The sequence below is a fragment of the Podarcis melisellensis genome (genome assembly GCF_964234715.1).
Source record: "Podarcis melisellensis genome assembly, chromosome: 2".
Taxonomy (NCBI): domain Eukaryota; kingdom Metazoa; phylum Chordata; class Lepidosauria; order Squamata; family Lacertidae; genus Podarcis; species Podarcis melisellensis.
The window spans coordinates 12,959,846-12,985,743 of NC_138529.1; the positions used below are offsets into that span (position 1 = coordinate 12,959,846).

Consider the following 25,898-nt stretch of genomic DNA (forward strand, 5'->3'; position numbering starts at 1 on the left):
CCCACACTCTCACAGTCTGGGAACCAAGAACAATTTAATACCTTTCATGTGATCTAAAGTTAAAACACCACGTCATAGCTACCTGAGAACAATAATAGTTAAGTATCAACCCATCAGTGAGTTCAGAGACTCCTTTTTGTTCTTAATTTAGCTGCAATGGAATCTTCCAGTTAAACTCTTTCACCGATATACATAGCCATTCCCATTTCAGTGTGAATTAAACCAATTATACTTACCAAGATTACGTTGACCTTCCCAAAGCTACTCCAGTGTGGTTCTTGAATGAGTGAGGATTCAAACCCAATTCCACTTCCATTAGAGTCCATCTTGAAAGCAACTGAATTTCCATGTAACAGGGCTGTCTTTGGGAAAATGCTTATTATATTTCGCCCACTTACTATGTTTATTGCAATTACTGTATGGAATAGTCTTGTACAAGTGCCGCAGCCACTTATTGGCTAGTGCCTGTAACATCAACATGACAAGTTAGCAGATGCCCACACCATTTTACGTAGTTTCTTTAAAGTGTATTGTCATTGTGAATGTAGTATAGTGGTTGTGAGACTGAACTATGAACCAGTTCCAGGCTCACCTCTCTCACGAACCCATGAGCAGACATTAGTCTCTCTGTCACAATCTGTATTATGGGGATAATAGCACCGACCAACCTACAGTACAACGCAAGGAATGCGTTGTAATTTCATTACTTAATTTCATTCAGGGAACATAAGCTACTATCTGGCCATAATATATATATACTTAAATAATTAAGATGATGCATGTGAAGGACTTTGAATATTTAAAATTTTATTGATTTTGTTTTAAAAAGTGCAAACATTACAAAAAGAGAGAGAAAACAAAGTATAAAAAATGTAAACCATAAAACGTCACAGCCAGGAGGGACAAAAGCACAAAGATACAGCTCAGCTTCAGAGGGATAATAACAAAGTACTGACTCATAGAACAATTCCCTTTACAAGATATATAAAAATAAAAGTATTCTCCACCTGGGAGTTCCATCATTATTAAGAATAAAGATTCCACAAAGTCTCAGATGAGCCAGGCATTTTGCATATACCAGTGATACTGGGGGACAATGTGCCTCAATATTTGTGTAAGAAATAAAATCATGCCGTATAGCAAAAAATGGTCATTCAAGCTCTGCCCTTTGGACATGTTTAGTTTAGGAAATACCTGTTCAAAGAGGGCAATTTGCCAAATCTTTGAGTACCAGCAATATGTGAAGGACTCTGAAGTCCTGGCAGCAGTTATCTGGGGTATCAGGCCAAATGCCTTGTATAATAGGCAAAAGCCTATTTTTACTGCATGAAAGGATAGGGACTTGTATTTTGCTTGACAGAAAAACAGACATTATTAGGATACTGAAGGCAGTCCTATGTAAATCTACTAAGAAGTTAAGTCCCAGTGATCCTTACTCCTAGGAAAATATGCCTGGGTTCCCAGCCCAAATCATAGTATATAAATGGCTTTTGCAGTGCTGCAGGAAGTGATGTAGGAATGGGAAGATTCAAGTGATGGAAAGCCCAAGAATGGCTAGATGAAACGAGAGGAAGGTGCAGGTTGGGACCCACTGGTAAACAAGTGCAATTCAAGTTGACTAAGTGGACAGAGCTCATTGAGTTGATTAAGTGGACAAGGTTTATAAAAACAAAGGAAACGAAACACATCTATTCCACTCTGACGAGGTCCAAAATCATGGTGAGAAGCCATGCTTGGTGGGACTTTCCTTCATGGCCGCTTATTCTTGACAAAAGGCAAAAGAACTATTTAAGCAAGGGCTGATGTCTAGGTAAACAGACTGTGAAGCATAATGTGTTTCAGCCTCGTCATAACTCTTTCACGAGGCCCTCAGCATACAGCCTCTGCAGCCTCTGATGGGCACATTCAGCTTGCAAGCGAGCCTCTGGTTCAGGATCCCAGCAGTCCTCGAGGAGCTCCTGTAGATAGGCAGCAGCCTAGGGAGAAACACAGAGAAGCGGCAATGGGTGTCAGGAGACACAGAGAACTGGAAGATTCATTACAGTAGGAAGGTATAGCAGGGGCAGATGTTTGGAACTGTATGTGCTCCAGAAGATGAAATGTTGCCTTTAAAACAGGTCTGCAAAAACAAACAACCCACTTGTCTGCAAGTGATATGGGCCTCTTCTCATCCCTCCACTGGCTTTCTTCCTCCTCTCGCCTCCAGCTCTACAGTCCTTGCTTTTGCCTTCAAGGTTTTCCTCAGGCTCGCCCCACCCTCTTCCCATTCTTATCTCCTTACATATCCTTGCCTTAGACCTTTGCTCCCAGATCTCTGCCATCTTCAGCTTCCGAAAGGTCTCTGGCTGTCTTAAAACGAATGCTCTTATTCTCTTTTGCTGACCTCAAGCTGACTCCAAGGTTTTGTGTTGGGCCCCCTGCCAGGCAAAAGGCTGGAACAGGAGATCGCTGAAATGTCTGGGGAAATCTGGACATATGGCAACCGATGTCAGAAGTCTAGATGTCTAGGCTTTGGCGGATTTCGAGTTTTGCTCAACAACTTTGTGTCCGGATTTTCACTTTTTGAAATATGACAACCCTACTTTAATGGCTAGCAAGCAGGCTTCTAAGTAACACAGTGGCTGCCATTTTATATATTTAAAAAGACTAGCAGCCATTTTGTCACCCCCTCTGCAGTACCATAAACGACTGACATACTTCCATGTGGGCAGACAATGTTTTCATTTCAATCATCTGCTAATATCGGTAGGCTGATTCGCAAAGTTGCTATAAACTGCGAAAGATTACGCGTCTTTCTCCCTCCATATTAAAAACACTTCCCTCCCTCCTCTCCCACCCGCAGTTAGAGTTTTCATTATCATTCCTTAACCAAGAATGACTCTGCAGCACTGGGGCAAGATTTGTTGCCCTAGAATGGCAGAGCTCTTTGAATCCACTTTAATTGTGCAAACCCAAAGTTCTGGTTCGTGACTGAATTGCTCCCACAAAATACTGACGTTTTGCAGGCGCCCCAAGATTTCAAAACCCTTAGCAGATTCTCAAGCAGGACCCTTTGGGAGAGTGTTGTAAACAAAAAATTGCCCTTTTCCCTTATGGGGTATCCAAGAGCCCATATAGAGTCCTTACATAGGTTCCCTATTGGTAGGAGAAGATAACAGAGGCCAACCAGAGAATATTGAGAAGCAAAGCAGCTAGTAAGCTTGATCTTTATTGATCTGTTGCAACAGAGGAACCCAGAAAAATGGAGCGCAAGGCCTTATAAAGACTTTTGAAATTGCCACCCTGTAAATCAAGACCACCCCCAGAAACATCATACATACATCACAGAAGGGGTGTAACCTAAGACCACCCCTCAGATACATCATACCTACATTACAGAAAAGGTGGTCTTAAAACAGAAATTTGAATGTTGTTTTTCTCCTGTTGTTGTTTATCTCCTGTCTGGCAGGTTACTTGATTGGATTGCCTGGGTAGCCTGGCCAGTCTTTTGTAATGATAACTACTTAGTTCCTGGGCCAGGTCACAGGCTCACACCCTATTCATATCTTATATGTGCCCTTAAGCCAGGATTTGTGAGGAAAGAGACAATGGGAGGTTTCCCACTTTGACCTTGCAGAGAAAACATTTGCTCAGTTTAGGAATCAAAATGGTTCCAGGTTGGTCTTCCTGTGCTGATCTATGTACGTGCTTGGTTGGTACGCTTATGAACATTTAACATATATCTAAGACCTCAAAATTCCTATCACAAGAGCAAAGACCTTTCTTCACCTTCAGCGGCGTAGCGGGGGTTGTCAGCACCCGGGGCAAGGCAAGTAATTTGCGCCCCCTAACCCCTAACCTGCCGCCGCTGCCAGCTTCTTCTTGCTGCTGCCTGGTCTGGTCTGGTGTGGTTCTCTCCCGCGCTCAGCGCTGCGCTGGGTGGCCGCTGCACTGTCCCTCCCCCAGATAGTCCCTCGCTCTCTCTCCGCACCGCACGCCTGGCACCCACCCCCTCCACAGTGGGAGGCGACCCGGCGGCTTGGATCGGATTCGCACAGCCAGCACTGCAGTGAGAGAGAGAGTGAGTGAGCCAGGTAGGGGCAGAGAGCTGTGAGTGCAAGCGCGCCCCCCCAGATGTTGCGCCCGGTGCGGCCGGCCCCCCCTGCACCCCCCATGCTATGCCACTGTTCACCTTACCTGCCCAATTCTCCTCCAAGCAGCTGGAATGGCCGGCCGACCCCTTTCCACCACAGCCAGACTCCGCAGTTGACTATATGTAGGGTTGCTGCCCAGTTCTGCTTCATAGGCCAGCTGGAAGTCAGGGACCCTGTTTTCTGGAGAGAGGCAGAAGCCGGTGAGGTTGAAGAGGGGGGATTTCCATCTTGTCAGCACAACAGGCTCACTGCACTACCAGCACCCCACAATCTAGAACCTGTTCCTACTTCAGAGTCCCCGTTCAGAGACTGCTAAATATTATTTCCGCATGGCAGCTGTAACGTCTGAAACGGCTTTCAGTGAGCTCAGCCTAGTTGTGTGGGGGCGAGTGAGTGTCAGCATCTCTCACCCTGCTGTGAGTTAGGTCAAATCACAGAGGTTATCCAGTGTTATAGTTACTGTGTTGAGTGCAACGAAGTGGAAATGGTTTATGGAGCTCCATAAAGTGCCTGTAGTCTAGATTTGGAGGCTTAATCACTCTGCTAACCCAAACAGCAGTGGTAGGTACAGGGCCGGATTTAGGTTTGATGAGGCCCTAAAGCTACTGAAGGTAATGGGGCCATTTATATGTCCAGCTGTCCTTTGTCCACAACAAATTGTGTTGAATATATGCTATATGGTAATTTATGGACCTAATAGGTATCTAGAGCCATTTGCACACAAAAAATAACATGTTGTGACTCAGCAAAGCCATGACTGATGAACAGGACAGCTCTCAAGGCAAAGTGAGAAGGCTCTTGTCAGGAATATAAATGTCTGAAGAACAGAGAGAGGGAGAGGATCAAGGAAACTGTGCGAGAATGGAAGATAGCGTGAATACCAAGATACAGTCATGCCTCGGGTTGAAGTTGCTTCAGGTTAAGTGCTTTCGGGTTGCGCTCCGTGACGACCTGGAAGTAACGGAATGCATTACTTCCGGGTTTCGCCGCTCGTGCATGCGCAGACGGTCAAAGTGACGTCACGCGCATGCGCGGAAGCGGCGAATCGTGACCCGCGTTTACTTCAGGATGTGAACGGGGCTCTGGAACAGATCCCGTTCGTATCCAGAGGTACCACTGTATAGGGTTGCCATATTTCAAAAAGTGAAAATCCGGACACAGCTATTTTAAAGGAAATTCACCAACTTCTGACACGGTGATTTCCGATTTCCGCCTGGACACTGTTTCCGGCTATGTCCAGGAAATTCTGGGCATATGGCAACCCTCCCAAGATACCCTCATGCCAGGAGCTCAATCCCACCCCAAAAGCTGAGTGCGTGAGCAGAAAACGCTTGTTTTTCAGCAACAGCATGCCATGCCCTGGAACTGTCACCAGGTGGTAGCACAATCCACACCATCACCCTCACTTCAGAAGCCATCCTGTTTCCCTGCATCTGGCAGTGGGACCTTGAGGTGGAAGTTGAGGCCACTGTCACAAGGCGGGAGCATCTGCAAACCAGGTGGCAGTATGCCTCAGGGAGCAGAACCACCTCCGAACAGTGCCAGCGGATGAAATATCTATAGATCAGGAATGAGGAATCTGTGGCCCTGGAGCCCATCATTGCTGCCCATTGGCTCTGCTGGCTGGGGCTGATGGGATAAGGAGCCCAACAGCATCCGGAGACAGGGCCGGCTCTAGCTGGAGGCAGAGTGCGGCAGCTGCCTCAGGTGGCAAATTTTGAGGGGTGGAAAGTCTCTAGAAAGGTGCATCATTGTGGTCTGCCCTACAGCCCCTAAGCTAGCTTGCTGCCCTGGCATGGCCAGTGCACCAATGAAGCAACCCACCTCGGGCAACCTACTGCTCTCACCCCACCAGGGCGTGGGCCCAGATCTTGGGGGCACCAAAAGGTCTCAGGCCGGCCCTGTCTGGAGAGCACACAGGCTTGTCACTGACGCTGCTGATGGCCAGTGTGCAAGAGAGCCAGACCACTCTGCAGCCATGGGCAAGGGCTTTAGGAGTTAAAAGAGCACTTGTCCCATGAGAGCTTTTTGAACTCCCCAAAGTGGAGCAGGAGGGGAGGGAGCCAGAAGCTGCCAAAACTGCAATGATCTGTGTTCAGCCTCACCATTTGTTGGCTTGTTGCATTTGTGAAAAGCTAAAAACATTTTTTGTGGAACGACAGAGGCTGCTTCCAGATGACCTGTTCATTGGGCCTTCACCCAGACTTGTTTGCAGGGAGATTAGACAACAGTCAGCTATTGGATTTATTTGCAGTGAGGTTAGACGATGTGTTATCCTCCTTATTGCAAAATGTCTAGTGTTTTGGTGGCTCTGTTGTGACATACCCTCCTCCCCAACTCTAACTGCACAACCCGAATTTGCCGGTATGTGACCGAATCCCACCTCAAAATAAAGACAGCCTGGAAGCGCCCAGAAATAGGAATAATGTTGATAAAAAGATGCAAGGGGTGATGAAAAAAGGTAAAGGACCCCTGGATGGTTAAGTCCAGTCAAAGGTGACTATGGGGTTGCAAGGCTTTCAGGGTGAGGGAGCCAGTGTTTGTTCCCAGACAGCTTTCCAGGTCATGTGGCCAGCATGACTAAACCACTTCTGGTGCAACGGGACACCGTGACGGAAACCAAAGCACACAGAAATGCCATTTACCTTCCCACCGCAGTGGTACCTATTTATCTACTTGCACTGGTGTGCTTTTGAATGGCTAGGTTAGCAGGCGCTGGGACAGAGCAACGGGAGCTCACCCTGACATGCAGATTCTAACCGCCAACCTTCTGATTGGCAAGCCCAAGAGGATCAGTGGTTTAGACCACAGCGCCACCCGTGTCCTGTAATGGGGTGATGACCTTTGGGGCTGTGGATGAGCAGTGCTAGGCTGCCTCTCTCATCCTCTCTCTCGTTTGCTCACCTGGGAAGAGTGCAGAGCATCTCATCAGGCTTTCCCACAGCACCAGTGCCATGGAGTAGACGTCAGCCTGCCTCAGTGCCGAGCCCAAGTCTTGCAGGTTCAAGCTCTCGTCCAGAATTTCAGGAGCCATGTAGCGTGGAGCCCCTGCCTAGGGAGAATGTGGGTGAATTATGACACCAGCTGCTTAATGCAAGCTTTGGATAGGAAATGGTTGTGCTCAGAGTGGGCATATCCTGCCTTTGTACACCCTGGGCCAAAGCTAAATGGAAGGAATTAAGGGGATGCTCATCAAATTTGCAGGTGACAGCTAACTGGGAGGGGTAGTTAATGCTGCAGAAGACAGAATTAGAATTCAAAATGACCTTAACAGATGGGAGAACTGGGCGCAAGCTAACAAAATGAATTTTAATAGGGACAAATGTAAGGTTCTGCACATGGGCAGGAAGAACGAGATGCACAAATATAGGGTGGGGGATACCTGGCTTGCTAGCAGTACATGTGAAAAGCATCTAGGGGGTTTGGTGGACCACAAGCTGAACATGAGTCAACAGTGTGATGCAGCAGCAAAAAAGGCTAATGCTATTCTAGGCTGCATCAACAGAAGGATTGTGCCCAGATCAAGGGAAGTAATAGTACCGCTCTATTCTGCCTTAGTCAGACCACACTAGAAATACTGTGTCCAATTCTGGGCACCACAGTTTAAGAAGGATGCTGACAAGCTGGAACGTGTGCAGAGGAGGGCAACCAAGATGATAAAGGCATCATGTTTTAGAGTTCTGTCTTCCAGCCAGAGAGAGACTTGACTTCAAACCCCTGCTGAAATGAATCACATGGTGATGATGGGCCTGTTCTGCTCTCTCAGCCTAAACTGCCTCACAGGGTTGTTGTTGTTGCTGTTATCACTACAATTGATTACCTGCCCTTCACCCTAAAGTCCCTGGGCAGGTTGCAGCAATTAAAATACAACAGGAGAGAAAACTGAGTGGCTTGGAGGAAAGTTGGGGTGTAAATGTGAAAAGGAAATACATTCTGTGAACTGAATAAAGGAAGCAGACTTTGCATATTTTGAGCAATTTCCTTAGCCAGAGCAGCAGGCAGTAAGTTTTGCAAAGCACTGAGGACTCCCTTGCCCTACGCAGCCCAGTTCCAAGGCAGCTTATAGAATCAATATTTATGTCACGTGTCCTCTATCGCTCTGCTGCTGCTCCGTCCCCACAACATCTCCCGCATGAAGCAGCTCCCTCTGTCTAATGGTTGAGCAGTCCTGCAATTGCCATCCCCACTATCTTCTTGTGCCCGGATATTGCCAAGCCTTGATGCTACCCCTCTCCAAGCTGCTTCTCGTTCTGTTCAATCCCTTAGCGGTGCAGGTACCTTGCGGACAATGCCTTCTGTGGGACCCTCTCTCCACGCCTCGTGGCGCCCAGGCAGAGTCATGGCGAGGCCGAAATCCGTGATGACGCAGGTCCTGTCCTCCCGCACCAGCACATTCTGGCTGCTCAGGTCTCGGTGTGCCACCCCAGGTTTATACAGGCCTGGTACCAAGAGGAAGAGCATTAGGGGTGGCATGGCTGACCCAAAGCTCAGGCTTCATCCACCATGAACTTATCAAGACAATGAGCAGCGGGGAGAAAGGAGAGAGAGGAAGAAACAGAGCACAGGGTTGCATGGGAAAAGGTTTGACCCCCAAGCAGATCTCAGGTAGCAGGGAAGGGGAATTTTCTTTCTCCTAGATGGGCTACTTTCCCAGGTTGACGAGTCCCATCCGACTGTTGTAAGAATTTTAAGGTCCCAAATATAGAATATTCACAAATGCACACATATCTAAATATATGAACCATGTTTTTGAAATAGCATGGGAGAGCAATCCTGAAGCCATTTTGACTCTCCCAATGCCCTCAAATATTCCTCTGCAGTAAGGGAGGCAAATGGGGAAAGCCTTCCCATTGTCTTTTTTGCTTTTGTTTTAAGGGCGTATTTGCATATGAGTAAGGTGAGTCTGTGACCTGGATTCAGAAGCTAAAGTATTAGACATCACAAAAGAATGGCCAGTCAGCCAAGGCAATGCAATCAGTGACCATTATCAGGTATCTTGGCAAGCAGGATTTCTGCTGTAGACCGCCTTCTGTGATGTATTTCTGCTGTAGACCCGCTTTCTTCTGTGATGTATGTATGATATTTAGGGGTGGTGGTCTTGGGCTACAGGGTGGGCAATTTCAAAGTCAATATAAGGGCTTGCGCACCATAGTTCAGGGTTCTCCTCCCTCCTGCGTGTGGTGAGTGGGGACCCTGTTGCAACAGTTCCTTGAGTAAAGATCAGGCTTACTAGCTGCTTTGCTTCTCAGTATATTCTGGTTGGCCTCTGTTATTTTCTCCTACCGATAGGGAACCTACTTAAGAACTCTATATGGGCTCCAGAATAGCCCATAAGGGAAAAGGGAAAAGGAGCAGTTTTTCTTATAACATGACCCTCTACAGCTCGGGCAGAAAGCGCCTTCTTGTCCATTGGGCCCACTATTGGTCTCGCCCGCCCCTTCCACTGGAACCTGTCCTTGCATGCAGGGGGAGTCCCTCACTGTTTAAGACCCATCAGAGGCCTCACCTGGTTTAGCCAGCTAGTCACAGATGTTCCCACGGGGTGGCTGCTGTCGCTCACAGCTTCTTGGAGCCACAGATTAGAGCAATGAGAACATTGGTGGACGAATTACCCAGAAGGAGCACAACATGTTCCCCACCAGAGGTACCACCCCTTCCCATACATCTAAGGAACAATAAAACACATAATGATGATGATGAGCACCCCTGGGCCCACTGCCTCTTACCTTCCTTCCACAGCTCCTTGTGTAAGAAAGCAAGGCCCCTGGCAAGTGAGGACCCTAGCTTGAGAGTGACATCCCAGGAACAAACATGTTGCATGAGGAAATGCCGTAGAGACCCCTGTGAAGAAAGCACGATGCAACTCAATGCACATAAACTAGAGCAGTCTGACAACTGCAAGTGTGTGAGAATTGCAGAACTGAGAAGACTGCTGACCGTGAGAATAAGGTCTTAGTTGTGGGAGTACTGTACTCCTTTAGAGAGATGCAGGTGGCGCTGTGGTCTAAACCACAGAGCCTAGGGCTTGCTGATCAGAAGGTCGGTGGTTTGAATCCCCGCGACGGGGTGAGCTCCTGTTGTTCAGTCCCTGCTGCTGCCCACCTAGCAGTTCGAAAGCACGTCAAAGTGGAAGTAGATAAATAGGTACCGCTCCGGCGGGAAGGTAAGCGGCGTTTCTGTGCGCTGCTCTGGTTCGCCAGAAGCGGCTTAGTCATGCTGGCCACATGACCTAGAAGCTGTATGCCGGCTCCCTCGGCCAATAAAGCGAGATGAGCGCCGCAACCCCAGAGTCGTTCCAACTTATAGAGCAAGAAGGTAAGCGCATAAAATGCACCGTGCTGTGCTTGTAATCAGGCAAATAATGTTTGTGCATTATTATATGCAGGCAAATATTTGCTCCAGACACACACACACCAATGTTCTCAATTACCACTTGTGTGCACCATTGCCTGGGCACAACCTGAACCATATCACTAGTTCCTGCGCATGGCACTCACCAGAGGGTACAGCGTCAGCACCAGGAGGCCCCCCTGTTCCTTGTGTGGTCCTCCACACCCGGCAGCCAGAAACTGCACAACGTTGTCATGGCTCATCAGCGGGAGGCTGTGCACAGCCCACTCGGATGCAAATTGCCGGTAGCACAACGCAGGGAAGGCTTTGATGGCCACAGGCTGCTGGCGGAATGTTCCTTGCCACAGCTTGGAGAACTGCCCCTCATGAAGAACCTGTGGGGCAAAAAGAATTTGGGTGAAAGAGCCTTCCCCAACCCGGCGCCCTTCAGATGCTTTGGAATACAATTCCCACCACAACCATCTGGCATGAGCAATAGGAAGAACCGACCCGGACCTTGCGATCATCATCGGAAGCCCTTCTTTGTGTGCCTCCTCCATGAGAGGTCCTTAGGGCAGCCTTTTCGGTGGTGGCTCCCTGGTTGTGGAATGCTCTCTCCAAGGAGGTCCACTCAATGCCTTTGTTAGATATTTTTAGGTGCCTGGCAAAAATATTCCTCTTGAAGCAGTTAGGATTGTAAGGAGAAGGCAAAAACGACACAGGTGTGTGAGAGATGTAGCAAGGCCAGATGCAAAAGAGAAACAGGGCCTGCCCACCTATGAAGCAAAGTGAGGCAACTGCCTCAGGCGGCAAGATCCACATGAGCAGCAGATCTGGCCCCCAAGAAATGCATTAGTTGCGCTGCCATGGTGCCAGCAACAGCTGCACTGCACTCCTTGGAGGCTGGATCTGCCGTCTCCTCAGTAGTGCTCCCTCCTTTTGGAAAAGAGGAGATGCTACTGGTCTGCTCCCACCCTGTTCCTCATGTTTATATTTACTGCGTGCTTGTTACTGACGTAGATCTTCCCTCATCCCTTCTTCCCCTGTGGGGAGGAGCGCCATTTTGTGTTTCGCCTCAGGTGCCCAAATGCATTGGGCTGCCTCCGAAACCAGCTTGGCGTTTCCCACGGATAAAGCAAGCAAACTAGGGTGACTCTCAGTGGGCTCAGGCTCCCCCACAACTGATACCTGAAGGAACTGGAGATCTGGAAGCTCCTGTGTGGGCAGTTTCCTCTCGGTTTCTGGCTCCGAGCTCGTAGTGACCTTGGTGAGCTCACCGCTTTCTTCTTGGCTCAGGAGCACAGTGAGGACTTTCCACTGCCTTAGAACTATAAGGAAAGAAAACTATATTTGCTCCTGCAGTAAGACAAGCGCCCCAAAATGATCAAAGTCCTGCAGAAATTACGCAGGTGTTCATATGTTAGCCTAATTTGTACTGCTGGTCATGGGGAGGGGTGAAGGAATGAAGAGCCACGATCCCTGGCCACTAGAAATCCTGCTCAGCCTTTCCTCACCCAAACTTGAAATTTCAGTGAGGTATGTAGTGGTTTCGAGACGCGGGTGGCGCTGTGGGTTAAACCACAGAGCCTAGGACTTGCCAATCAGAAGGTCGGTGGTTCGAATCCCTGCGACAGGGTGAGCTCCCATTGCTGGGTCCCTGCTCCTGCCAACCTAGCAGTTTGAAAGCATGTCAAAGTGCAAGTAGATAAATAGGTACCGCTCCGGCGGGAAGGTAAACGGCGTTTCCGTGCGCTGCTCTGGTTCGCCAGAAGCGGCTCAGTCATGCTGGCCACATGACGCCTCCCTCGGCCAATAAAGCGAAATGAGCGCTGCAGCCCCAGAGTTGGTCACGATTGGACCTAATGGTCAGGGGTCCCTTTACCTTAACTTTGATTATTGCTTTCATTTTATGGCTTAATGGTCTCGCTAGATAGTAAAATTGCTGTTTAATTGCTGTTTTAGGAGTTGTTTTTAAAAGCCTGGAACGGATTAATCCGTTTTGTATTATTTTCTATTGGAAAGCGTGCCTTGGTTTTGGAACGCTTTGGTTTTGGAACGGACTTCTGGAACGGATTAAGTTTGAGAACCCAGGTACCACTGTATTCAGAAGCATTGCTGCCTCCCATAGACTTCTCATGCGTTTGCCTAATTCTCTTTGAAAGCCATCCAAGTTGGGAGTCATCACTGCCTCTCCTGTGGGTGGGAGTTCCATAGTTAAGCCATGTGTTGTGTGATAGGAATTTTGAGGTCTTAGATATATGGTAATGTTCATAAGCGTACCAACCAAGCACGTACATAGAACAGCACAGGAAGACCAACCTGGAACCATTTTGATTCCTAAACTGAGCAAATGTTTTCTCTGCAAGGTCAAAGTGGGAAACCTCCCATTGTCTCCTTCCTCACAAATCCTGTCTTAAGGACACATTTAAGATATGAATAGTGTGTGAGCCTGTGACCTGGCCCAGGAACTAAGTATTTATCGTTACAAAAGACTAGCCAGGCTCCCCAGTAACCTGCCAGACAAAAGATAAACAATGACAGGAGAAAAACAACATTCAAATTTCTGTTTTAAGACTGCCTTTTCTGTGATGTAGGTATGATATATCTGAGGGGTGGTCTTAGGTTACACCCCTTCTGTGATGTATGCATGATGTTTTTGAGGGTGGTCTTGATCTAGAGGGTGGCAATTTCAAAAGTCTTTATAAGGCCTTGCACCCCATTTTTCTGGGTTCCTCCTCTCTCCTGAATGTGAGGGGAGCACCCTGTTGCAACAGATCAATAAAGATCAAGCTTACTAGCTGCTTTGCTTCTCAATATTCTCTGGTTGGCCTCTGTTATTCTCTCCTACCAATAGGGAACCTCCCGTATTTTTCGCTCTTAAGGACGCACCAGACCACAAGTTTTTGGAGGAGGAAAACAAGAAAAAAATATATTCTGAATTGCAGAAGCCAGAACAGCAAGAGGGATTGCTGCGCAAAGAAAGCAGCAATCCCTCTTGCTGTTCTGGCTTCTGTGATAGCTGTGCAGCCTGCATTCGCTCCATACGACGCACACACATTTCCCCTTACTTTTTAGGAGGGAAAAAGAGTCTTATAGAGCAAAAAATACGGTATGTAAGGACTCTATAAGGGCTCTTATCCAGTCCATATCACTAGCCCAATTTGCATTGCTACACAGGAGACAGCAAAGCCGAAGTCACTGTTTACATGCTTGGAGAGAGCTGGCAGGAGGAAGTGCAAGGCCAATGGGTTTGGGGGGTCATCATCGGAGCCCCTGCTGAGTTTTGGGCATCGGCTGGTGCCCAGCAATGCTGACTCCTGGCGCCCATTCTGTGTGTTTGGGTTTTCTATGCAAAGCAAGCAGAGAGTCTGCTGTCGCCGTTCTCTAAGCAGCCTGCAGATGTGCTCCCTTCTTCCCTCGCCTCTAGCTGAATGATGCCGTGTAGCAACCCTTATTGCAAATGCCTTGCCCCCACCCCAAAGTCACAATACCTAGAAACGCCAGACAGCCCAGGAAGAGCAGAAGAATGCAGGAGGTAATGATCCAGATGTTCCCGCTGGGCAGTGACGCAGCTGCAGAGATAAGAGGGGGAAGGTGATCACAAACATCTCCACTGCGGTGGGAGAATCGGTTCAGCGCGTTCCACATTTCGGAGGAGGAGGAAGGAGTACAATCTCTTGCAAACCCCTTTCCCAGGGTGTGCACTCCCAAGCATCTTGGCTCCAAGCCTTGGGCTTGGATCCCACCAGCCACTCCTCCCTCCCTCCAGGTGCTCGCAGGCCTCTGGCATGTCCTTCTCCAAGACCTCTCTGCCCAACCTCTCTGCATCAGCTTCCCTCCATCTCCACGGCACTTTCCTCTGATGTTTTAATTAAAATTAAAATTGGGCGGGGGGGGGGGAGGACATCTCCCACTCCATAAGCAGCCCCCTTCTCATCTCGACAGCCAACATTCCTGCACCCTCCCCGTTGCCTTCCCGTGTTTGAAGGCCTTGCTGTGGTAACTGCAGTGTTCTGGCGAGGGGCAGGGAGGAGAACCGAGAAATGCAGTCACTGCAACACTTTGCGCAAAAATGTGCAAAAGAAGCAGGAGTACAAGGCCCTTACACATTCTGTCTGGGGCTGGCGGGAGTTGCGCATGGCCCCAGATAGCTGAAAGGGACCTGCTAGCAAAGGCTGCAATCGATTGTAAAGCTTCGCGAGGGCAGGGGCCTGCCTTTTCCTTGCGCTATTCTGCAAAGAGTAGAACATACACCAGGGGTCAGCAAACTTTTTCAAAAGGGGGCCGGTCCACTGTCCCTCAGACCTTCTGGGGGGCCGGACTATACAGTGGTACCTCAGGTTACATACGCTTCAGGTTACAGACTCCGCTAACCCAGAAAGAGTGCTTCAGGTTAAGAACTTTGCTTCAGGATGAGAACAGAAATCGTGCTCCGGCGGTACGGGGGCAGCAGGAGGCCCCATTAGCTAAAGTGGTGCTTCAGGTTAAGAACAGTTTCAGGTTAAGTATGGACCTCCGGAATGAATTAAGTACTTAACCTGAGGTACCACTGTATTTTGGAGAGAAAAAAATGAACGAATTCCTATGCCCCACAAATAACCCAGAGATGCATTTTAAATAAAAGGACACATTCTACTCATGTAAAAACATGCTGATTCCTGGACCATCCGCAGGCCGGATTTAGAAGGCGATTGGGCCGGATCCGGCCCCTGGGCCTTAGTTTACCTACCCATGATGTACACTGTATAAAATAAAATGCAGCCTGGGTTGCACTCGCTGCAAAGCTATCTTCAGTTTCGCAAAGCAATGCTTAGCTTGTTTCCTTTCTTTATCTCGCCAAGGCCTAGTGTAGCACTCCTGAGGGGGAAAGAGTGCCCTGTGTAGTCTAGTTTCTCTGAGGGAACATGGCTGTTTTCTTTTCTCATTCTTTTGTCTCTGGGGATGTTTGCAAAACAGATTGCTTTCAGCAAAGCTATACTGCCAAGACGAGAGAGCCAGGTTCAGTTCCTCCCTCAGCCATGACACTCAGAGGATGGTTTGGGGTCAAATCTCAGCCTAAGCCAGGAGTGAGCAAAATGTCGATATGAGGAATTTGCTGAATTAATTTTTAAAAGGGATACAAAAAAGGGAGGTGTGAGGAAGTCAGGAAAATAAGTGAATCAAAGAGGGGAAATCAAAAAGAGGGATTTTTGTGTTTTCTTTTTAGTGTTTTTTTTCTGCTTTTCTCTACTTTTTCTATAAGCTAAATGTTTGTATTTTTTGTATTTTGTAACTTTATATTTTTGTGTATGTGTTCTTTCTTTTTGTTTGTTTGTTTGTTGTTATTCCTAAAACGTAATAAAATATTATTTAAAAAAAAAAGCAAAATGTTGATCTGTTGCTGACATATTTCAGGGTGATTCGTGGTCAGTGCTTTTTTTCTATGAAAAAATGTTTAGGGGTACTCTCATTTTGACTCAAGAAAATCACCACTTTAATAGTTCAAATTGGGGGAACATAAATACAGTAACTGGACAAAAGTACAAAGATTCACAAAATGTTTAGGGGTATGCGTACCTCTACGTACCCCCCGAAAAAAAGCACTGTTCGTAGTAGTAACTGTTTCTGCACTCCCAATTGTTTAACAATTTAGGTGGCTGAAAAGCAGAAAAAATGGGAAGTGGAGAGGGGGAAGCAGGAGTGGTTTGTGTGTGAAAGGTCCGGGAGGTCATGTCTGGTTGCAAAAATAAATTCCTGGGCTGAGCATGTGTTGTGAGACACCTTGAATTCTAAGCATGCAGAGCTCCCCTGTTCCATCGTGTGGCTTCTGTGACTGGTTAGTGGGTTTAAGAGTTTTAGTAAAAAAATAAATGTAGGTACGCCAAGCCTGAAATCTGCCTACTCCTGGCTGAACCCACCTCACAAGGTTGTTGTGAGGATAACCATCTGCCTGCTTTGTATCCTGCTGCCTGAGGCAGGATACACTTCACCTTGCCTCATGGCTGGGCCGGCCCAACCATGGTTCTAGGTTCTAGGACTCAGGCTTAGAATGTGTGCTTTTGCTGTGCTTACCCATAGACACCCCTGTGCTTCCAGCGCTAGAAAACCAGAGAATTAGAGCCAGTTCTGCCCTCCCAAGTTCCATGTGAACCCCCATATGGGTTCAGGACATTTTTTGGAGGAGATGTTTTGGAAGGGAGCACTAGTCCTGCAATCTGATGGTTCCCATCGGAGCAAGCAGCTCCTGCTTCTCCAAACTGGACTTATCAGTCTGACTCAGAAATGTGGTGTGCTCCCTCCCTGCGAGACTCTCAAGGTCTTTGCTGAGTGAGTATGTCACCCCCACCCCTGATATGCAGGAGTGCACCTGTGGGTGGGATGTGGGAGGGGAGACACAACTTTTCTCACAGGGGTTTGGAGAAAGCCTGGGCAGGAAACAGCAGCGAAAAGAAAAGAGAACTGTGAGGGAGGAAGAAAAGACATGGGAAGGGAATGCAGTGGTACCTCGGGTTACATACGCTTCAGGTTACAGACTCGACTAACCCAGAAATAGTACCTCTGGTTAAGAACTTTGCTTCAGGATGAGAACAGAAATTGGCACAGCAGCGGTGGGAGGCCCCATTAGCTAAAGTGGTGCTTCAGGTTAAGAACAGTTTCAGGTTAAGTACGGACCGCCGGAACGAATTAAGTTCTTAACCCGAGGTACCACTGTATTAGGGACGCGGGTGGAGCTGTGGGTTAAACCACAGAGCCTAGGACTTGCCGATCAGTAGGTTGGCGGTTCGAATCCCCGTGACGGGGTGAGCTCCCGTTGCTCGGTCCCTGCTCCTGCCGACCTAGCAGAAAAGCACGTCAAATTGCAAGTAGATAAATAGGTACCGCTCCAGCGGGAAGGTAAATGGCATTTCTGTGTGCTGCTTTGGTTCGCCAAAGGTGGCTTAGTCATGCTGGCCACATGACCCGGAAGCTGTACGCTGGCTCCCTCGGCCAATAAAGCGAGATGAGTGCCGCAACCCGAGTTGGCCACGACTGGACCTAATGGCCAGGGGTCCGTTAATTCACCACAGTATTAGAATTACACCCCTATCGTTGCAATCCTAACTTCTCCAAAATAATTCTGGGAACTGTAGCTACAATGTCAAGCATCCTTAACAAAGTATGTTGCCTGGATTTTTTAATAGGGTACACAATGTGCTTTAATGCATGTGGTTAGGATTGTGCTGTTAGTTTCTATTCTAGGGTTGCCATATGTCCGGAATTTAAATGATGGAAGTAGTATTTGCGGGGGGGGACTGGGAAAATGTCTGAATTTCCCCCCCAAAAAGCTTCTTTTGTGCCCGGATTTCTCTCACTTTAATGGTCCTAACATTTGCCGATCAGTTGCGATCCATGCCCTGCCTCCTTCTCCTCCTCCTCCTCTTGACTTTCTATCCCAGGCATCCCCAAACATCGCCCTCCAGTTGTTTTGGGACTACAATTCCCATCACCCCTGACCACTGGGTCCTGTTAGCTAGGGATGATGGGAGTTGTAGTCCCAAAACAGCTGGAGGGCCAAGTTTGGGGGTGCCTGTTCTATCCTGTAACTCCCCCCTGACCCCACAGACCTCCTTACCCTTCCTTTTTCCAGGCCCAACATGGCTGATGTTAGCATTACACAAATCAGATCTGCACCTACAGGACAAAGTAACCGTTTTGGCATCCTCAGAAGATCGAGACTCACAGGCTGCAGAATCGCAGGCATCTTTTTCACTGATCCAGCAACCTGGATGGGCAGAAGACAGGGATGGGGGACAGGGAGTTCAGATAAACAGTTTAATCAGGGGAACATCGCATCTCCGTAACCTTGAGAGCTAGATTCCAGGCACACCCTCCTTGTGTGCCAGTTTTATCTGCTTTGTTTGCATAGTTTAAATGTTATTTTGTTTTTCTGCTTTTCACGGATTTGCAAGTGCCCCAGACAGCTATAAATTTAACAGATAAACATGGAAAGGGGGGGGGAACAACATTAGAAGCAGCAGCATACAAATGCAGAGAACAATGAGCAGGAAAAGAGGCTTTAAATTCAGCCTGCAGGTCCTTCAGTGTCTTAAAAATATATGTGCCACTATGAAATTAACACCGTAGTAAATAGGAAAGGGACCAAGAGAGAACAGTTTCTTCAAGGCTGTCCCAGGAAGTCCATAATCGTGCTGGGATTTGAATTCAGGATCTGATTTCCACCGTTCCTCCCATTTTCCTCAGCCAACCCTCACTTAGTCCTTGTGGGACCTGGGGTCCTCCCCCCCACATATTTTGTAGGGACTAGAATTCAAATATGATGATAAATTGAATTTTTGCGTCTCGGTCCTGTATACCTGAAGGAGCGTCTCCACCCCCATCGTTCAGCCCGGACACTGAGATCCAGCACCGAGGGCCTTCTGGCGGTTCCCTCATTGCGAGAAGTGAGGTTACGGGGAACCAGGCACAGGGCCTTCTCGGTAGCGGCACCCACCCTGTGGAACACCCTCCCTTCAGATGTGAAGGAAATAAGCAGCTATCCTATCTTTAAAAGACATCTGAAGGCAGCCCTGTTCAGGGAAGTTTTTAATATTTAACACTGTACTGTTTTTAACACTTGATTGGGAGCCGCCCAGAGTGGCTGGGGAAACTCAGCCAGATGGTCGGGGTATAAATAATTTATTATTATTATTATTATTATTATTATTATTATTATTATTAACCATTGGTCCATATCCTGATTCTCATCCTGCATTTGGACACTGCATTGTGGGCATGCGTCTCTCATCTCCAAGCATCCACACTGGTTTGCCCTGAATTAGTGCCCAGCCCACGCTAAGAATCACTAGAGAAACCTCCGACTTGAAAGAACCCATAGCAGCATTCTATGGAAACCAACAGCTCAGGGCCAAAGAGCTGGGTGCAAAGTTGTGCTCAATATCGGTCTCCCCTGAGCTACTGTTCCACCTTCCTTGGGTTGCTGCCAGGGCCTTGCAGAGACAGGCAGAGGCCCAGGCCAGGTAGATAATGTGCCCCCCCTTTTTTATCCTGGGGATAACTGAAGACTTATAAATAAGTAAGTACAGTGGTACCTTGGGTTACATACGCTTCAGGTTACACACTCCACTAAGCCAGAAATAGTGCTTCAGGTTAAGAACTTTGCTTCAGGATAAGAACAGAAATCGTGCTCCAACAGCACGGCAGCAGCGGGAGGCCTCATTAGCTAAAGTGGTGCTTCAGGTTAAGAACAGTTTCAGGTTAAGAACGGACCTCTGGAACGTTAAGTACTTAACCCGAGGTACCACTGTATATAAATAATTTTCACAAAAGTTATGCTAACAAATACCGTATTTTTTGCTCTATAAGACTCACTTTTTCCTTCCTAAAAAGTAAGGGGAAATGTGTGTGCGTCTTATGGAGCGAGTGCAGGCTGTGCAGCTATCCCAGAAGCCAGAACAACAAGAGGGATCACTGCTTTCACTGCGCAGCGATCCCTCTTGCTGTACTGGCTTCTGGGATTCAGAATATTTTTTTTTCTTCTTTTCCTCCTCCAAAAACTAGGTGCGTCTTATGGTCTGGTGCGTCTTATAGAGCGAAAAATACAGTAATTTTATTTCATGGCTTGAACCGTATCTGCATATAAAATGGAAAATATAGATATAGAATAGGACTTTTTAAAAATGCATAGGGAAAAAGATTATTTTAAGTATCTACATATAAAAATGCTTTCCTAGCTTTCTTTTCTGCGAATTTTTGAATTACGCAGGAAAAATCAAGCAACTTCGTCTTGAATATGCTGACCGAGGCCTCCTTTGGAATCGGAGGCCCGGGCCAAGTGGCCCATATGCCCCCCCCTTTCTGGGCCTGGTTGCCGCTGGCCCACAGCCTGCAAAATCTGCCTGTACTTTTAAAATGTGTTGGGGAGGAGGGGGGGGGGGATAACTGGGTGGTTCTTGTTCTTGGTCTTATTATGCATTTTGTGTTTTAATCTTGTGATTTTATCTTGTGAACCGCCCTGAGATCTGTGGGTATAGGATGGTATACAAATTAAATCAATCAATTATAGTAATAATAATACTTCCACTACTGCCCCCCCCATGGATGCTAACAAAACTAAAAAAAAGCTCAACAACTTTGGTGCCCCCCCCCAAAAGAACAAAAATCCTGGCTACAGCCATGTTCCTCACTGGCCCTATTTTGCATTCTGTATATTTTTGCTTGGCTGGAATGTGCCCTTGAACTCTGATAGTGCCTTTTGCTTCTCTGGATGGAGGAGGGATGCAGGAAGAGAAGAGAGACAGAGAGTGGTACCTCGGGTTAAATACTTCATTCGTTCTGGAGGTCCGTTCTTAACCTGAAACTGTTCTTAACTTGAAGTACCACTTTAGCTAATGGGGCCTCCTGCGCGATTTCTGTTCTCACACTGAAGCAAAGTTCTTAACCCGAGGTACTATTTCTGGGTTACTGGAGTCTGTAACCTGAAGCGTCTGTAACCTGAAGTGTCTGTAACCCTGTAACAGTGGAAGTACCACTGTAGTAGTCTACTGAAAAAAAGATATAGAGTGGTACCTCGGTTTAAGAACAGTCCGGTTTAAGAACGATTTGGTTTACAAACTCCGCAAAACCGTAAATAGTGTCCCGGTTTGAGAACTTTACCTCAGTCTAAGAACAGAATCCGAACGGTGTAAGGGGCACTGGCGGCAGGAGGCCTCATTAGGGAAAGTGCACCTCGGTTTAAGAACGGACTTCCGGAATGGATTAAGTTGGTAAACCGAGGTACCACTGTAATTCGCACCTAGTGTTTTGCCCACTGATTGCCTCTGGCCCCACTCACTACTGGCATGTGGCCCTTGGAAGGCTGCCTAGCAAGAAATGTGGCCCTCAGTTACCCAGCCCTGACGCAAGGTTTTCCTTCAGGCCTGCTCTCCCTCACCTGCCATCAGCTTTAGGGAGATGCCCCTCTTTCCTTGCAGTGGTTCTCAACCTGTGGGTCCCCAGATGTAGTTGGACTACAACTCCCATTATCCCTAGCTAGCGAGACCAGAGCTCAGGGATGATGGGAGTTGTAGTCCAACAACGTCTGGGGACCCACAGGTTGAGAACCGCTGCGAGTCACATGCTCTCCTTAACATCCTTGGGAAGCCTGGGGTTGTGGGGTTGTTGTTTTTTTTTTTTTGCAGAGTTGAGCAGGAGAACATCACAGCGTAACTAGCCGAGGAGTGGAAGCGGGTGGGATTCTGTGGTGAGGAAGGGAATGCCAGGCTTCCAGTGGGGAAGTCCGCGACTGGTGAGCTCCCACTCTGAGCCACAGGTAGTTGCACGTGTGGCAACGAAAAGGTTCCTCTCCCGGCCAAACTGCAGGAGGAAAGGTGGGAGTTGCTGCTTTTTTGGTACACGCTCGCGCAAGGTGCACCCTGACCTCATCTTCCTCGTCTCTGCCCATAGCAACCGCCAGCTCCTCAGCCCTCTTTGGAAGGGAGGGAAAAAGGGTCAGCGTGTGTGAGAACGCTGGCTGGGAGCTTTCTCTTCGTCTTTTAAAACTTCGTTTTTATCTTTTCAAACAGCTACAATGAGGGACTAAAGTCTTGCAGCGATACATTTAATAAGCTGGGGTCTGATATATGTTGGCTGGGAGTGATTTCTAAGGCAAACACCCCCCAGCTATCTGTTCTCCACTAGTTTTTTTTCTTCTCTCTCATATTCTGAGGAAGGAAGGAAGTGTGGCATAGTGGTTAAAGTGCTGGACTACAGCAGAGGAGAACCCAACTTCAAATTCTCACTCAGCCCTGAAGCTCAGTGGGTAACCTTCAGCCAGTCACTGTCTCTTAGCCCATAACAGGGTTGTTGTGAGGATAAAACGGGGTAGCTGAAGAAAAATGATGTTCTTGGAAAATAATGGGATGGAAAATGCAATAAATAAATAAATGAGGGCTCCAAGTGATCATTGGGCAGATCCACACCACACTTTTAAGGCTCCGTTCAAAGCCTGTGACTTCCCACAAATATCCGTGGGAACTGTAGTTTCCCCAGCACCCTTAACAAACTACAGTTCACAAGATGTTTTGGGGGAAGCCACATGCTTTAAATGTGTGTTGAATATGCATTAAATGTGTGGTGAAGTGCAACTCTTTCTGAGCATGACGTGGTTCAAGCACAGTTTGTTTTGGGAAGCCTAGGTACCAAAATCACCACACAATGTAAAACTGAATACGCAGGAAATGTTTGGCATGCTTGTAAGGTAAAGGGTAAAGGGACCCCTGACCATTAGGTCCAGTCGTGACCAACTCTGGGGTTGCAGCGCTCATCTTGCTTTACTGGCCGAGGGAGCCGGCGTACAGCTTCCGGGTCATGTGGCCAGCATGACTAAGCCGCTTCTGGCGAACCAGAGCAGCACACGGAAATGCTGTTTACCTTCCCGCCGGAGTGGTACCTATTTATCTACTTGCACTTGCTGTGCTTTTGAACTGCTAGGTTGGCAGGAGGAAGGGACCGAGGAAGGGGAGCTCACCCCGTCGCGGGGATTCGAACCGCCGACCTTCTGATCGGCAAACCCTAGGCTCTGTGGTTTAACCCACACCGCCACCCACGTCCCTGTTCGTGGAAGCCTAGGTACCAAAATCACCACACAATGTAAAACTGAATACGCAGGAAACGTTAGGCATGCTTGTAACCTGCCATATGTCAGGGTGGGTGAGTCCAGCCAAGCATGTATACAAATTGAAAAAGCCTTTTCACATTTTTAGTTAAACTGAAGGCTCTGCCTTAGCCCCTCAGCTGTGTTCAGTTGCACCAACAAGCCGTTATGTGACAGTACTCATTCCTACATTGGATACTTTGGCTGAGATTCCTGCTTTGCAGGGGGTTGGACTAGATGACCCATGGAATCGCTTCCAACTCTTCAGTTCTATCATTTCATATCTTCTCACTTATTATCAAGCAGAGCACTTCGACCGGGTGGTGGTGGAAGCAATCCACTCATTCGGCTGCAAATCATCCAGCAAATGAGACATCAGATGATGAATGTGCTTGCAAATCAGCCAGTAGAATCTACCGTGTACACACAGAAACAGACCCGAGCAGTGGCGTAGTGTGGGTTGTCAGCACCTGGGGCAAGGCAAGCAATTTGCACCCCCTAACCCATGGATTTGCGCCCCCTAACCCGTGGATTTGCACCCCCTAACCCCCAGATGTTGCGCCCGGCCCCCCTGCACCCCCACGCTACGCCACTGGACCCGAGCTACAGTTCCCAGCACCCAGCCACAGAGCTATGGTTCAGAGCTGTTCCTCCACTAGCCCCTCAACCCCTTCTCCAACAAATCAACCTGGGAAATCCATCAAACCGGATTATCCCGGAAGCAGAAGGTAGCACAATCCTCTGAAGTCACTGTAAAAACTCTCAGATCATTTGTGCTACACTCTATGCTGCAAGGAATCACTTTTGATGAATCCCCGTGCCTTTTAATTTGGCAGAAATCAACAGCAGTGAGTAGAGGCTGCTGCTCAGTTTCTCCCTTTCTCATGGTGCTAATTTTCCAGGCTTCGTTTCCACCCCGGTGCCAATATATTTCTGCTCGAACATTCAGTCTAGCACAGTAGTTTTTAAGGGATGGCAGGGAAGAGAGCCTGCATTAGGGACACTCAGGTATACTTGACGACCCTTTCATCTCTCTCTTACAGGCTTATGGATCTAGAGATGAAATGTGTGCATCCCTGGGGAAGGCTGTAGCTCAATGATAAGAGCATCTGCTTTTCTTGCAGAAGGTCCTGGGTTCAATTTCCAGGTAAGACTGGGAGAGAACCGTGTCTGAAATCATGGAGAGCTTCTGCCAGGCAGTATAGACAATACTGAACCAAATGGACCCATAATCGGACATGGCATAAAGGAAACCCCTTTGTTCTAAGCTTGTAGAGTCCCCATCATCTCATTCCCATGCAGCAGAGTCCTTGTCTCTAAAATCTATGTGCTCTAAAATCCCACCTCCCTTTGGATCCGAAATCATGTGAGCTTTGGGCATTCCGTCTTCTTGCCAAACCACCACATCCCATCCTGCCTCCCAGTGGCGTAGCATGGGTTGTCAGCACCCGGGGCAAGGCAAGTAATTTGTGCCCCCTAACCCGTGGATTTGCGCCCCCTAACCCTAACCCCCAGATGTTGTGCCCGGTGTGGCCGCCCCCCCTGCACCCCCCACGCTACGCCACTGCTGCCTCCTTTCCCACCTGACCCCCTAAGGAAGAATTGTAGCAGCTCCTCCGTCCACCTTTGGTCCTCACCTTGCAACTTGGCTTGGAGATGTCCTTGGGTCAGGTTCCAGATACCAAAGCAGCACTGGTTGTGAGGGCACTGGATGGTTCTGTTGTGGCCGTCCTCCGAAATTAAGCCCTTGAGATGCTCCATGCCTTCCATCAGGGCATTAGATCCATAGGAGACGCAGCTGCGGTTTTTACTCAGGGCACTGGTGCTCATCGCTTGGCATCTCAGTAGTATTAGCCAGGCAGACAGTCTCCAAAGCAGCCTGCAGGGCCCCATCTACCCTCCAAGAGCACCTGAACTGGATATGCAAACCTAGCTTGCCCGCCTAGGAGTTCCTCCTCCGGGCCCAGGTGGGAAGGACTTGGCTGGCTTCAGCGTGTGGGATGGGGCTGGTTGCTGTCAGCGAGTGACCGCAAGCGCTGAAGCAGGGGAGGGAGGCAGCACATCTAGGCAAGGAGGGACAAGACAGATTTCCAGTGGGTCTGCCTTCATGCCTAAACAGATTGGGTATAACAGCTTCCAATGCCACCATACAAAAACACCTCCCACGAGACAGCAAAACAACTCCCTGCAAACTCCAGGAGGGAGATCTTAGATGCCCTAGCCTGGGGTGCCCCCCTAGGCAGCTCAAGGACAGAGTTTCAGATTTGAAGAATATTGTTATGGGAGGAGGGGGGGAGGGGGAGAGACAAGGAGGTTTGAAGTGGGTGGAACAAGATTCTCAGCAATATTCATTCAAGGTCCATTCAAATGGGTATGTTCAACATCAAACTGAATACCGGTATGTGCAAAAGCACTCAGCACTGCATGTCGAGATACTGTTGGGGTCATTTTTGTGCTTTGTTAAAAAAACACTGAAATGAGATCACATCAACACCCTCCTCCCCCACTCCAAGGGAAGGGATCTGTGCTATAGGCATTAATATATAGTGTGGGTAATATATAGTGTGGGTAATATATAGTGTGGGACAGAGGTGGTTAATTGGCAGAATTGTGTACTTACATCCCATTGAATTTCCAAGAGGAGAAAAACTTTAAATAAGAACGGGGGGAAATAATATTTTATTTAAAGAGACCACTGCAAGCAGATGAAAACATTAGCAGGATTTTAATCTCACTTATAATGTAACAAAATTATGGACAATATGGATTAATATAAAATATAGACTATGGAATAAAATGCAATTGTAAATGTTGACAATAGGACC

At 48.0% G+C, this 25,898-nt stretch overlaps 1 protein-coding gene across 3 annotated transcripts; it reads right to left on the bottom strand.

The window, feature by feature from the left end:
* Positions 1-1,393: 1,393 nt before the first annotated feature.
* Positions 1,394-25,331, bottom strand: AMHR2 (anti-Mullerian hormone receptor type 2). 3 transcript variants are annotated; one of them, XM_081898742.1, is made up of 10 exons: positions 24,711-25,328; positions 18,118-18,204; positions 13,955-14,035; positions 11,652-11,791; positions 10,631-10,858; positions 9,860-9,974; positions 8,412-8,572; positions 7,038-7,185; positions 4,177-4,313; positions 1,394-1,976 (listed from the first exon to the last, which is right to left on the bottom strand). In XM_081898742.1, exons 1-10 carry the CDS (start codon positions 24,964-24,966, stop codon positions 1,848-1,850), a joined length of 1,482 nt encoding a protein of 493 aa, XP_081754868.1. In that variant the 5' UTR covers positions 24,967-25,328; the 3' UTR covers positions 1,394-1,847. The 3 variants fall into 3 exon arrangements, with proteins under 3 accessions (XP_081754868.1, XP_081754867.1, XP_081754869.1); XM_081898741.1 differs by having other exon boundaries at positions 18,055-18,204; XM_081898743.1 differs by lacking the exon at positions 1,394-1,976 and adding an exon at positions 3,246-3,768 and having other exon boundaries at positions 4,172-4,313; positions 18,055-18,204; positions 24,711-25,331.
* Positions 25,332-25,898: the final 567 nt, after the last annotated feature.